The following is a 14,741-nucleotide window of genomic DNA, read 5'->3' as shown; positions in this document are numbered from 1 at the left end:
TGGCTCTAGCTGGCCTGGCCTGGAGTTCCCTATGTAGACGAGGATGGCCTGGGACTCACAGAGATCCGCCTGCTTCAAGTTGTGGACTACTATACTCCACATTGCCAGCATTCCTAAGAGGTGAGGCATATAAAGAAGCTGGGTGTAGAAGTGTTCGCAAGCTGCAGGACACCCTGGCCCTTGGAATCACCTTAGCTCGCTGACTGGTTGTAGTTTTTGTTGACTTTTGTAGGCTTTTGGCCTTTCATCCTTGACTCCATATGCATGTGCCAGGAGGTGAGTGGAGAAAACAAGAGCAAAGCACGAGTTAAGAATACATTTGATTGCCTGATAGACGCACTGGCTCTGAGCCTGGCCCGCGAGTAAAGGTTAAAATTGTTGGCCTACCTCCTAGCTGAGCGTTAAGTTTGCATTAGGTGTCCTTGTGATCCATTGACGGGTATCATGGGGTTTTGTGCCCGACCAATGAAAACATAGTTTCCTACAATCAATGGTGCTTTTGGGGACTGGTGTAGGTGGTAGGCCGTCTCCTCTCCTGAATCTTTTGTTCGTATTTGGTGTCACTATATGCAAAGCACAAAGTAACTTTATCTTTTCTCTCTTGCTAAATTGTTTTCCTTCCATGGCCCTTTCCCTCTTGCATGCATGTAGTAAACTTTTAGGAAATACAGGTGTACAGTGTGATGTTTTCCTTTACCGGACTGAAGGACTTGGTCACGTTTCCATATAAGGTGCACCATCAGGCCCCTGCCTTTGGGACACACCCACAAATAACTCGATCATTTCATGCGTAAGATGATTCCAGTGCATAGCCATTTATCTATCTATGGGATGCTATTTCTCAGACTATGGAGTGCTGATTGTGTCATTAGGGTCTTTTTTTTTTTCTGGCTAAGTTCTTTTTTATCTATTAAGGATTTCCTGGTGATTTCGGTCATTTTGTAATTTATTGCCCATCTTATAACAGGTATTGGTAATATTAGGGTGAAAACATTTATACAAGAAGAAATGAAAGTCAAGGAAGCAGGTAGTTGACCCATTTATCAGCCCTAGCAGATGATGTCTCTGATAACAGCCTGGTAGCCATAGTGAATTTATTTCTGATTGCTTGAGGGAACAGAGTCTATATGCTTTTTGTGCATATAGAGGTGTGCGAGAAGGTAGAGAGAGAGCAGTCTATTCAAACTAAGCAAAACAGTTGGGTTTCTGGCCTGGCACTTTTGGTAAGTGCATTCACACAGTGTTTTAAACCACCCCCCCCCCCCATGTGTGTTTGCTACAGTGTATGTAAGGCTGAGTAAACTTTCTCTTGTTGCTGGTTGGTGCTTACCAGGTACCAAGAGGCTTCACATCCGAATTTCTTTTTTCTAAATCTTCCGCTTGAATGATATTTGGAAACGTGGAGTGTGTGTGGGGAAACCTGTGAGTCTGTTCATTTCATATAGCTTTAGTGGGTCAGTTCTGAGCAAAAATAGCCACCTTAGCAGAGGTGGCATTACTAAGCAGGAGGGTTAGTTCTAATTGTCAACTTGACACAATCTAAGGTCATTGGATTTGTTAGTCTGTGGTCTTGTCATGGAAGGATTTTCTTATTTGTGTTAACAGAGGTGGGAGACCCCATTTGGATGTGGGTGGTACCATCTCATGGGCTGGGCTCTGGATGAAGGGAAGCTGAAAGCGGCTGAGCTCTGGCATACTTTTGGGAGTCTTTTCTTCCCTTCTGCTAAGTGGGTCCCAAGAATCAAACTCAGGCTTGGTGGCAGGCTCATTTATGCCTTGTCATCTTGTTGGCCCTGCACACAGTTTTAATGAGTCTAGTGATTTTTTTTCTGCTTATCAAAGACAATAGCTACAAGTTTAGAGGAAAGGGCCTCTGCCTTGGATCAGTTGAGAGCCCCTAATCTTAAAAAGGACTATTGAAGTAGAATCATCACTTGAAATCCAAAGGTAGGGGTGGAGGAGATGGCCTGGTGGACAACACACTAGCTACACAAAGATGAGGAGTTTAGATCCTCAGTGCCCGCATGAAAGCTACTTGCTTGCTGCTTACTGGGAGCCCCAGTGCTCAGAACAGAGACAGGAGGATACCTAGGCTCAGTTCAGCCAAAGCACTGAATCCCAGGGGTCTCAGAAATAAGGTGGTCATTGAGGGAGGAAGACTGTCATTGTCATCCTCTGGTTTCCACACCTGCATGCATGGGTTGTGTGAGCACACAGGCCCATCTATCCACCTCCAAGCCCCACACATCAACAGGTGCTTGAAGCCAAATAATTAATATAGGTGCAAGACAATGATAATCTATGGAGTTCCTGAGACACACCTGTGTAATAGAAACACAATGGTAATCTCAACCTGTTAATGGTTTTGTTTGGAGTGTATACATTCTAAAATCCAGCTAAAATGAAATGTTAAAAAAAATACTGTATATTTGGTGATCTTTTGGTAATTTTTTTTTATTACCTGAAACATTTTATTTTTGCCACAGTGCTCCTAAAGTTGTGTTTTTCAACTTGGTTTTGTCGCTCAGTGAGAGCGCATGCCTAAGCCGTTATGCTCTTGGAACTGTGGTTGTCCATGACATTTGCTGACAAGCATCAGATGAACACTGTGGTAGCAGGTGTCTCTTAAGGGCTCCATTCGTTCACTCAATAGAGATGTCCTGGGAGTCTGCTCAGCGCCAGGGTTTGCTCTAGAATTCACCACTCACTGAAAGATGATAGAAAGGCTCCATGATGTTATGATGGGACCTGGGTTTCGTGGGGACTCTGAATCTTCTGTAGTGGCTTTGTCAATCAGCCGAGGGATCTCCCGCACACTATTGTCCTGTCTCTGGGTCTGGCCATTAGAACTGGGTTTCCAAAATCACAAAACAGATTTTGAATTCACAAATTATCTTTGTAGTTATATTGGACAAGTCTGGAAGCTTGTCTGTGCTTTAGCTGAGGTCTCTGAAGACAGTGGTCATGGGACTGGTGGCAGTCTGCTCTCTGCTTGAGAACAGCAGTGGCCATGAAGCCACCATCACTGAACCCATGGCATTCTGCTGGTGTTGACCTAAGTTCTCTGCTGTGGTTGTTTTGATTTTGAGATAGTGTTTATGCAGGCTGGCCTGGAACTCCAGAGCCTCTTGCCTGTACCTCCTGAGTGCTGGGATCACAAGCTCATATACCACAACACACAGCAGTTCTCATTTCTCCAAGTAGATGGCTATCCACAGACACACGTGGCATCTTGAGAACACGTTTTTCTTGGAGCCTTGTGGGAAACACCCAGTATTATTAAGGAAAGAGAAAGAGCTCTGTGTAGTATGCAGAATTTGTAAAAATGCTAACTAAAGACCTTTGGGGTTTCCAGGAGGGACTTCTATAATCAGTCCTGGTTACCTTGTGTGGGTGGGGTGGGGCAGAGGGACTGTCTTCTCTTGCCTGGGAAGGGAACTTGGGGGGAGGGGAGCTTGCAAAGTAGGTTCTTTCCTTTGTTCTATTTGACTCACTATTTTTACAGTATTGTAGATTCTCACTTTGAAGATGGTTTTTATTATCAATAGATAGAGCCTCTCCAATCTTACAGCCATCTTCCTTTCGACTCATGCCTTTGAGAAGTAGTAACCGAAGGCCTACTTTGTACTTGGTACTGTCCCAAGAGATGAGGACACGGCTACAAATGAAACAAAGACCTGCTCTCCCCATTGTTGCTTGAGGGATTACCTGAAGACATGAGGACATTGGACACTGACCACGTGAACAGTTGGGAGAGAAAGGGTTTCTGAGAAAGAGATAAACAGTCACAAGGGCACATGGCAGTCCAAGTGAGTGCCTGGAAATGATGTCACGGGTATGGAGGTCATATATGGCTTTGAGGTCTGGGATTGGATCCTGATGATCACAAGAAACCTTGTGGAGGCCTTGGTAGAGTCTGGGAATACTGGGATTTGACATTGTCTTGAGAGCTTTAGTCTGGCTGCTGGGTGAGACTCCCAGCCAGAACAAAACTGCTTCTTTGGCCTCGGCAATGTCCACTAAGGGGGTCTTGGTAGAAATGGAGAAGATGGCCAAGGACCCGTGTACAGAAGAAAGAACCAATAAAATCTGTGATTGGATGAAATATATGATAGGAATACTGAGAGGAAGCTGATGGGTTTGGTGGGGTTCTAAGCTCTTGTCTTGGAGATGTAGAGGGGTGGCCATTTCTGTCGAGATGGCTGTTTTGATGGAGGAGCTGTCTGGCTGCTTGGCCATGGGAAGATGTGCCCAGGCTTTTTATCTGAGTACATCTAACCTGGTGTACTAACTCGGTTGGAATTCATTTCAAAGACAGGGAATGGTGTCACTTCTGGTGTGTTCATTTTGTTACATCTTTCCACCAAGGGGATTTGCATCATAATTTGCAGGCAGTGCTGTGTCTGATTACTGGTCTGGCCCAGTATCCCCTCTGCAGTCTCAAGTGTGGGCTTCTCCCAGGCTGTCTCTCAGCTGCACAAGTATCAGGAAGTTGGTTGTCTCCACTACCCTGCCCAGTTCCTAAGTTTTCCTCTTGGCCTGGCTGACAGCTGTGTCATCTCTGAACCTTTGTCCGGGGAACTGGTGGGGTCTTTATCTCGGACAGAGAACACCAAGCCCTGAAGACCTACAAGGTCCCCCCTTTCAGGGCCGTGTGGTGTAGGGAATATCCTCAGGCTCTCAGGCCACAAAGGGATAATTTAGACTTTGGCAGATGAAGCCAGCCCAACTACAGATGTGTTTTGTGTTCACATCATAAAACTGGTGGAGAGCAGGTCTGGATGCCACAGAAGAAACTTATTAACCGGCATGGAGTGGGTGGGTGGCTTTTGTCTTCCTGGCACCTCTTGCCGGGCCTTTCTTCCATGACCCACTTTGAGCCTATTAGGTCCCACCCTCTGGCTTCTGTGATAGGCTTAGGGAGGGGAGCATGACCACCAGCAGAGCAATCAGAAGAGGAAAGACCTTTTACTCCTGGAGAGAGAAAATCTAGGTAGCCCGCAGCCAGGTTTTTTGCCTCTTGTGAAATGTGGTCCAGGAAGCATCGAAAGGCAAATGATGATCACCTTCAGCGGTACAATCCTCATGGAGAAAAGAGTTCTTCGTGCTCTCTAGTCCTGAGGTTCACCACCACCAGCTCACGATCTTCCAGCATGGAGCAGGGTCTCCATGGAGCAACTGACTCCCAACATCTGTTGTCTAGTGGCATGGTATCTTATGCCTGTGGCTGTGAGGGGATCAGCGGTGATGCTTACCTTTGGTGAATCAATAGTAGTGTGGTTTTTAAATGGGAAGAATACAGAATCTAGACATGTTCGCCTCGTCAGGTTAATTTATCCACACATAACTACCACCACCTTATTCACCAAAGACATGTTCTATTTTGGTTGTTAGCAGAGGAACGCCCTGTGTGTGGATGGTTTTTCAACATCTAACGCTGCCTGCACCATCAAAACCAACTACTCCCTCTTTCCACTAGCACAATGTTGGTGGAATCCCTTTTGTAATGTAAATGCTTGTCCAGTTTCTGCTCCACCATATAAACTTGACTTTGGGTCACGTGAATTCTGAAAACATTCCCTTATTTTTTTGTTGTGTTAAATCAGTATAAGTAGGGGGTTGGCTGTTTGTAGAGTACACCCCACTCTTAGCCCACAGGAAACCCCAGTTTCATCATCAGTACGATAGACTGGCTACAATGACAAACTTCAGCAATCCCAGCACCCAGAAAGGGGAGTCAGAAAGAAGTCATTCTTGGCTACACAGCAAGGGTCCTATTGTGCCTTTTTGTGATCAAATGTCTTCATCAAGACCAGTTTAGGGGAGCAAGGGTTTATTTCAGGTTACATCCCATGGCTGCAGGGAAGCCACAGCACACATGCTTGAAAAAGCTGCCAGCCTCATTCACGGTGGGGATCAGAGAGAACGAACACATGCATGTTTACTCGCAGCACGACTTCTATGCTCACACGTGGTTCTGGACCCTCTGCCTAGGAAGTGATGTTGCCCATAGTGACCTGCTTCTCCCATATCAATTAACTTGATTAAAACAACCCCATAGCCATGCCCACGGACTGACTCCATGTATACGAATTCTTACTGAGACTGTCTTCACAGGTGGTTCTAGGCTGTGTCGAATTGACAAGTAATCCTAACCATCCCAGTGAATTTGAGGTCAGCCTGGAATATCTCAGAGCCTGCCTCAAACAAATAAATAAACCCCCTAAAAATAAGCAACAACATTATTTTTGCTAGTAGCTTTTGTAGTAGTGCTCCTCCAGCCCTACACATCACTTCTGTATGATGTCTCATGGAAAGGCTGGCTGTTTGATTTGCAGCAAGCATCACAGGTAAGAGTTGATAATGCTGACAGAGATCTGTATATTTACCTCAGATGCATAGTAGGTGGAAAGGGACTTGGAAGATCTCAGGAGGGAAATGAGCTCGTTGGTACGTAGCAGGTGAACATGCCCATGGGAGTGTTACAGAGACATTCACTATTGACCCAAGCCAACCTCTGATAATCCTGAGAGGCTGGTGGGACCATGCATGTGTGGCCCACTGGCAGGTATGGTATAGAAGCCAATTGAGGAATGGGGCTTACAGGTTTCCATCTGCCCTTGCTTTACCATAACTCAAACGCTGGGAACTAATAGGCTTTTTGTATATGTTGTCTGTCCACCCGCTCTCCATCCTTCTAAAGGAGGAGGCCCTGAGCTGACTGTCAGCCCAGTTAAGTGCACCAAATGAAAACTTTCCAACTTTGAGACAGTGAGGTGCAGAGGCATTCTTTTCTGAGGACAGCGAAGAGTTCTAGATATCGACTTACCCGATTGCTGCTTGAGAACTAAATTATAAATAAATGCGTTAGGTGGTGGAAGTTTGTTTTGTTTTACTCACAGTGTAGAGACAGAACTGTGTCTGGCTCTCACTCCACGATTGCACTTTGTTTCTTCTTCTTTCTTTGACTTTCTGATTTTTCGAGGGGACATACAGACATGAACACGCATGGGTGCAAGCACACTGTTGTGTAAATCTGACGAGAAACAGTGCAAACCTGACAGTCTAGACAGAGATTGTTGGAGAAATACTAATGAAAACAACTTCGTTTTTTAGAGGTTAGAAACAGTGTGTTTACTGGAGTTATTTGCATTGGCTATTTGGTGGCTTCCCCGAGTGCGCGCACGTGCGCGGGCGGGCGGGCAGGCGGGCGCTCCAGATGCCTTGGCTGGGAAGCCAAGAAGGACGCAGGAAGCCTCACCAGGACCTTGTCCAGCTCCACTGTTTCCTAGGCTGATTTTGTGCTGCCTGACAGACAAGAAGATGGAGGTGTCTTGCTGCCGGGCCTTCTTGAATGCAGACACGTGAGAGTTAGGAGTGCCCTGCCCTGCACTTTGTGGCACCCAGCAGGTCCCTCCTCTAGACAGCAGTGGCACAGCATAACATGACTGCAAGTCTTTCCTCATGATGTACAGGGACAAGAGTTCCCTGCAGCTGGAACAGTAGTCTCTGTGAACTCCTGCTTCACGGCATTCAATGAAAATACAAGGGAGCCCACAAATAAAAGGACAAATAATAACAGATAGTTTATATTTGTGGGGAAACCCCTCATAGTCTTGTAAACAGAAAATGATTTTGATTTCCCCCAACTTCTTTAAGTCTTTACATATCTTAAATGCACTTTTCTAAAGGCTTTTGTGCTTTTCATTCGACCTCAAGGATGCTTGAATAATTGGAGCATGTGTCTTCTCAAATACCTGTTCTTTCTCATTTGAGGGGATGTGTTCAGATTCTGGGGTCGTTTGAATAGTTCTGACTTCAGAACTGTCACCTTCAGGGAAGTGATTGTGTTGTTAGTACTCGGAGTTCTTTGGGGAAAACAAAACCAACAGGATGGTTGTACACCACAAAGGTGACTTACTAGACTGGCTTACACGATACTTCCTGGGTAGTTCAGCGATGGCTATCTTCATGCTGGAGAGGCTGAGAATTGAGTAGCTGCTCAGTGCACAAGGCTAGATGGCTCAGAAGTCCAGCCTGGAACTGAAGACTGAGTGGAGCATCTCCTAGAACATGGATCTTTGATCCATACTAAAAGGCTGAGGAGGTAGGGTCCATCACCAGTCAGGGAAGGCAGCAGCAGCAGCAGTAGCAACCACAAGGCCAGTGTAATCACCACCAAGGGTGAAGTCAGGCAGGCAAAAACAGCCCTGCTTTTCCCTCACACCCTTTTCAGCCAGTTCTTTCAGGAAACACTCTCATGGACCCCCTCAGAGGTGTATCCCTTAGTTAATCCCAGATCCAACCAAGTTAATGACAAAGATTAACTATCATAGAGATTAATGGAGTGCTATGATCTTTGTATCCCAGTTTTTGGATAGTTCATGGGAACATGTATCTCTGTGATTGTGTCTGATAGGATTAGGGGATTGTATGCCTGAGAAACACACACAGGCATTTAGGGGCATACAGCACTCTGTGAAGCCTTTGCTCACTTTGTAACAATTGTTTGGGGTCATATTTTAGCAAAATTGGGAGGATGGTCTTATGTGGCGATTTCTGCTGTGTGTCTCACTTGAGAGTCTTTGATGTCTTCTTCACTCCTAGATAGGATCAGTCTGATTGGATAACTCCCTTGGCTTCTGGCCCACTCAGCTGCTTCAGAAGGGATATTATTCCACCTGGAGGATGTGGAGGGGCTTAGGAAATGTAGCCATGTTTTGGCCCTTTGCTACTAGATGCACAAAATTCCTTAGGCAGTTGGGTCAACTTCTGCCTGCCATGACAAGGAAGAGGCAGGAAGGGACTGGAGACATAGAGTAGAGTGTACAGGGTCCTCTCCTCGGCTGACAGTCTCCAGACAAGGGGCAAATGGTTGTTATGTGGCATGACCCCTTGCTCAATCAACTAATGGAAAGATGCTTAGGAGTGTCGGGCAGAGCAGCCAGCCTCTTAAGACCTTGGCAGAACCCATCCAGGAGGCCCTGTGGCAGACTTGATGGTTAACAGAGAAGCCCTGGGCCAGGTGTCCAGAGATTTGGTCCTTGGTTCTTATGTTAGTAGTAGGTAGCCATATGGTATTGAGTTAGCTGGTTTTCTTTAGTGTATTTCTTCATCTCAGTAAAATGACAAGAGAAGACACCTGTCTGTAACTTTTTAGGTTCTTAGAACAATCATTTATTTCATGGCTCTTCCTAAGGTCTTCCTAAGTTGACCCTTAATGCGCTGGCTTGGGGCCAGTCTTGAGTATCTTAGTGCTCCACCAGTGTGAAACAGAACCCAAGCTCTGCCTTTTAGATCATGTATTGTTCTGTTCACTCGTATAATGTGTATAACGATCAAAGAAGAGGCAGCTAGTTCTTATTGTAATGATTCATCAAACGTTTGACATTTCTTGCTGTTTATAGTAGAGATGCTGTAGTTGTTGTTGCTGCTGTGTTGTTGTTGTTATTATTTTAAAGTATACAATACTTAATCTGAAATCTAGGCAAATAGTTTTCGAAAGACATATAAAGTTCTTGGGGTTGGTAGTGACTGCTTGAGGTTTAGTTACAAAAACCAAACACCCCCCTGCTCCTGGAGGCCACTGGGGAAATGAGGGTCCAGATCAGCAGAGATTTCAGGACAGATGAAAAATGCAGAAATCAACTGAGAAAAGGGAGATGTGGCAAATGGCGGGGAACCAGCCTGGGTTTTACACAGAAAATGCAATTTTAGCATTTTTTTAAAAAGCAAATTCCATTTGATATTTTACATTTTCTTGATAACTTAATAAAGGATCTGGGAAAGTTACACCTAGTGTGGAAGTGTGTCATCGACGACAGCTCCTCTCTGGACAGCGCGGGAAGAGCAGTGTTTTCACTTGTAGTTCTTCCTGTAGTTGCAACCCTGCCAACAGTGTAGAATGTCCTGGACCCTCCTGCCAGTCTCCAAACACTCATGGAACTCTGCAGGGGATCAGGCTCCCTGATAGGCTCAAAGTGGGGTATGGAGGTAAGGGAGCGCAACCTGCCTCCAAGGAGAACCCTTTCAGAAGGGAAGAGGGGAATGGGTCTCTTAGAGTGATGTGAAGCAACTATCAACAAAATGTTAAAAAATATCCTTGGAGTCTGGCCACCAGCTGTCACCTGAAGGAAGCCATACCTATCCCTCCCCACGCTCCAGTTCCTGAGGCGATCTCCTGATTCATTCTTAAACTTGCAGCCGGTTTTTGTCGAGGCAGCCAGGCCAATCAATCCATTGGCATCATAAGCCATGCCTTGAGGTCCCTGCCCATAGAGGTTTCCTCCAGTGGCTTCCAATTTTGCTAGCTTCACATTCACGACATGTTACTGATCTGCACGTGCCATATTCTCACTCATTCACAAACATCCTCAAGCAGACACTGCCCCCTTAGACTTCCCTTCCCTGCTCCATGCTCAGACTCACTGTGCATGTGCGAACATGCGCACATGCCCTTATCACAGTGGCTCCGCCCTCTGCAGGCCTGGGTCACTCTCCCAGGCTCCACGTCTCTTTTATGTGTTTGCTCAAAAGTCACCATCACAGTGAGGGACGCCTTGTCTAAAATTGCCTTTGGTCCTCCTTGTCATAGGCTTCAGTTTTCCTATTGCATGTCCTTCCCTCCTGCCTACGGCATCCTCCATGAAGTATAGTTTAACATTAGTTCTTCTCTGATGAAGAGAAAGCTCCATGAAGGCAGGGTCATTATTTTGCTAATTGTTGTTCAATTTAGAGCAGTCTGAATAATGTCTGGCACATATTTAAGTACACCGTAGTTATTTGTTGAATGGGTGAGCAAGAAGGAGAGATTAATTCTGTGGATCAACTAGAAGAAAAGAACCTTTGGAGCTAGGCATGAAGGATGATGGGCAGACTTTGTTGGACCTAGACATGAAGGATGATAGGTAGAATTTGGCCATCAGCCTTACTGGGAAAGTGCCATCCAGATAAAAGTCACAAAGGTGAAGATGCAGTGGCACTCACCCGAGTTCTTAGAATGTGACATTCCACCTGACTGGCACGTGGGGAGGGTCGCAGCGGCGGCAGCAGATCTGTATATTAATAGATAGAAAATAACTCCTGAGAACTTGTAGTGGTGTAAAGGAACCGATTCCTAGTCATTACCCTTAATTACATGGCAAGAAAGCTGGCGACTGAAATCAGAACACTGGCATATGAGCTGTGCCCAGAACCTGCTCTCTCCAGAGGCCACTAATGCAGACAAGATCTGATTTTTACTGAGCACTTATCTGTTTTCAAAACACGGTCACATGCTTATTGGAACTTAAGCTTCATAACTGGCCAACAGAGTGTGGCAAGTAGTGTTTACATGTTCAGAGGAGCTTTAGCAAAAGATGAATTGCATGTTACACCGGAGGGAATGGAGCCTCAAACCTCCTAGGTGATATGCCCGAGGTCACTGGGTTAGGACAGGGGACAACATCTTCCTGGCTCTGCCAGGCTCCTCTCTAGTTCTGCACTATCCAGTGATGATGTTTGACAGCCTTCAGGCTTTATTTTGTTTTCCCTATTCATGAACAGCAGTGGGCTGTTTTTGTTTTTGTTTTTGTTTTTGTTTTTATTGAGACAAGGTTTCTCTGTGTAGCCCTGGTTGTCCTGGAACTCACTCTGTAGACCAGGCTGGCCTAGAACTCAGAAATCCTCCTGCCTCTGCCTCCCAAGTGCTGGGATTAAAGGCATGCACCACCACTGCCTGGCAGCAGTGGGCTTTTTATCAAGCCACTTTTCTCTGAGAGTGTTTTTCTCCTCTTTCTCTAGTTCAGCTCATACTGAATCACTGCTTAAAATGAGAGACTCGTAACATGAGCTATTTTTTTTTTTGTCTTTGCCTGTTTAGCATGTTTACCTTGAGTCAGCTCTGGTGTAGCTGGCTTTGGTGTGGTTCTCGGGTGGAAGGGAAAAGTGTGCATGTCATCGCCCCTCCCCCACCCCCTTTGAGTGTCTCAAATGAACTGGCTGTTCTCTTTGGGAGTAACCTGGTCTTCTTGATTCCCTCCAGATGTTAGTAGGCAGGACGAAGCGGAGGGAGATTTCAGCGAAGGAGAGCAGTGGTACGGAAACTCCTCTGAGACTCCATCAGAAGCGTCCTATGGGGAAGTCCAAGAGAACTATAAGCTGTCCCTGGAGGACCGGATCCAAGAGCAGTCCACATCCCCCGACACCTCCCTGGGCAGTGCCACCCCCAGCAGCCACACGCTGGAGTTGGTGGCACTTGATGGCGAGGTTCTCCGAGACTCGCTGCAGTGTCAAGGTCACCTTTCACCTGGAGTGTCCTCTGTGTGCGATGATGACCCACCTAGTTCCAATAAACCTCTGAGCAGCAATTTGAGGCGGCTGCTGGAGGCTGGGTCCCTCAAACTCGATGGCACAGCCAATGGCAGGGTGGAGTCTCCCGTGAATGTTGGCCCTAGTCTGTCATTTTCCCCTCCGTCCCACCATGCCCAGCAACTCAGTGTCCTGGCCAGGAAGCTGGCGGAGAAGCAGGACCAGAGTGACCAATTCACCCCAAGTAACCGTTTCATATGGAATCAAGGTAAGTGGTTGCCGAACTCAACCACCACCTGTGGCCTGTCCCCTGACTCCGCCATCCTCAAACTGAAAGCCGCAGCCAATGCTGTTCTGCAGGACAAATCTCTGTCCCGGACTGAGGAGAGCCTGAGGTTTGAGTCTTTTTCCTCCCCGTTCAGCTCGCAGTCTGCCAGCTCCACCTTGGCGGCCTTGTCTAAGAAAGTGAGCGAGAGAAGTCTGACTCCGGGTCAGGAGCACCCGCCTCCTGCCAGCTCTTTCCTATCATTGGCCTCCATGACCTCCTCCGCAGCCCTTCTGAAAGAAGTGGCTGCCAGGGCCGCGGGTAGCCTTCTGGCTGAGAAGTCATCTTTATTGCCTGATGACCCTCTACCACTGCCGTCTTCTGAGAAGAAGCCAGAAAAAGTCACCCCGCCCCCTCCCCCACCTCCTCCGACAGCGCAGCCGCCTCAGTCCTTGGAATTATTGCTACTTCCAGTTTCCAAGGGAAGAGCCTCCAAGCCCTCCAATTCAGGTATGGAATCTTGTTCAGCCACACCGCGCTGTTCTCTCTCTGACTGTAAACTGCCCACCACGTCTTCCTCTTTGCCCTTTCACTGGTGTGGGGTGGGGGGAGCTTCCCATCCAAGACGAGGCAGAAATCAAAATGCAAGAACACAACAAAATACTTAAAATGGACAGCATAATAGTCTTCCAGGTGTGTGCCACACAAAGCCTTCACAAATAGCCGTGGTTTTGAAAAGTAATGAATAATCTTAGCGACGTGCAGTATACTCCCTCCCTTTCATGCGCCCTCCCCACCCCCACCCCTACCCCTTACCAAGTTCAGACTAGGTCCATACCAGATACATTTAATAGGGGAGATCAAAGCATCCTTGTCAGAGTGCAAGGCGTCAGGGGAACGCAGAGGGGACACACTGCTTTAGAAACAGTGGACAGGAGAGGCCTGCTGGCTCCAGCACAAATGGACTTTTGTATAATCAGTATAACTGCTCTGCCCTAGTTGATCACAGCATACACCTTTATGTTAGGATTCTTATTACTTTTTTTCGGTGGAATGTGAGCTTTGTTCACCTATCCTATTTGCCTGTAACTTCTTGTCAAACCGTGCAAGCATTTCTTGCACAGGCTTGGTTTTGTTCAAATCCATTCAGATATGGAAGACTGTGTGTGACAATGTAAGACAGTCTTTCTCTAAGACATCTCTGTCCCATAGAGCCCTGGCACTTACAGCCAGATGCTCTGAGGGAGGGGCTTAGTCACCGCCGGCCGAGCCACCATTTCATGTCCTGCTTTGCTTCAGAACTGCATTTGTGATGCATTTGTGTTCCTGGGACAGGGGTGATTTCAAATGTCTCTCATGGATCATCTGCAAAAACTGGAACAGGAAGTAAACCATGTCCTCTCTCATCATTGTACCATTGTGTGTGACCTGGCACCTGTCAGTTTATCCACAGCTGTGCTGGTGAAGTGTGCTTGTGATCAGAGTTGACACCAATTTGATATAAGTGGCACATGGCCATTTAAGTTACAAATGTACCACGTGCCATAATCATGATCGCACTGAGATTTACGTAGGGTCAGTGGGTTGGCTCTGTAGGTAAAGGCTCCAAACCTGACTCCTGGATTGTTCCCTGGAACTCAAGCAGAGCATGACTCCTGAAAACTGTCCTTTGACCTCCATGCATAAGGCATACAGATGTCACACACATACATGCACATACTCACTCTGATAACTGTAAAACAAAACAATGGTAAACAACAACAAACTTTGTAAACAAGTCAGGCACAATGATTATCATCCCAGCACTCAGAAAGGCTGAAGATTTGAGACCAGGCTGGACCCAGTAAGACCCTGTCTACAGACTAACAAACAAGGAAAGTTGCCAATTGTCTTCAGACATCCATCTTTGTCTGGCATCTCTCTCTCTCTCTCTCTCTCTCTCTCTCTCTCTCTCTCTCTCACACACACACACACACACACACACACACAGACACACAGAGACAGAGAGACAGAGACAGAGAAACACATGCATGCATGTACACTCGTGCACACAAATCATAAGTGCAGGGCTTCTCATGTTGGCACAGTGCTATTGAGGCAAAGCCAAATCGCAGTCTTCAGTTTGCCAGTAAACCAATAATAAACTAATGGCGCATAGTTACAGTCTTTACATTGGAGAGGTAGAGGC

The 14,741-nt window shown here is 46.6% G+C and overlaps 1 protein-coding gene across 4 annotated transcripts in view; it reads left to right on the top strand.

Moving 5' to 3' along the window:
* Nucleotides 1-14,741, top strand: part of Znf827 (zinc finger protein 827) — a 164,478-nt gene that overhangs the window by 19,875 nt on the left and 129,862 nt on the right. For all 4 annotated transcript variants that reach the window (XM_085843798.1, XM_029480781.2, XM_085843799.1 and 1 more), the window contains exon 2: nt 12,023-13,063. In XM_085843798.1, the coding sequence (XP_085699924.1) occupies nt 12,023-13,063 (1,041 nt within the window). The remainder of the gene's footprint in view (nt 1-12,022; nt 13,064-14,741) is intronic.

Source organism: Mus caroli, unplaced genomic scaffold (genome assembly GCF_978045245.1).
Source record: "Mus caroli unplaced genomic scaffold, Mus_caroli_1 scaffold_10, whole genome shotgun sequence".
NCBI lineage: Eukaryota > Metazoa > Chordata > Mammalia > Rodentia > Muridae > Mus > Mus caroli.
The sequence above is the reverse complement of the archived record's forward strand: the minus strand, read 5'-3'. Positions and strand labels throughout refer to the sequence as shown.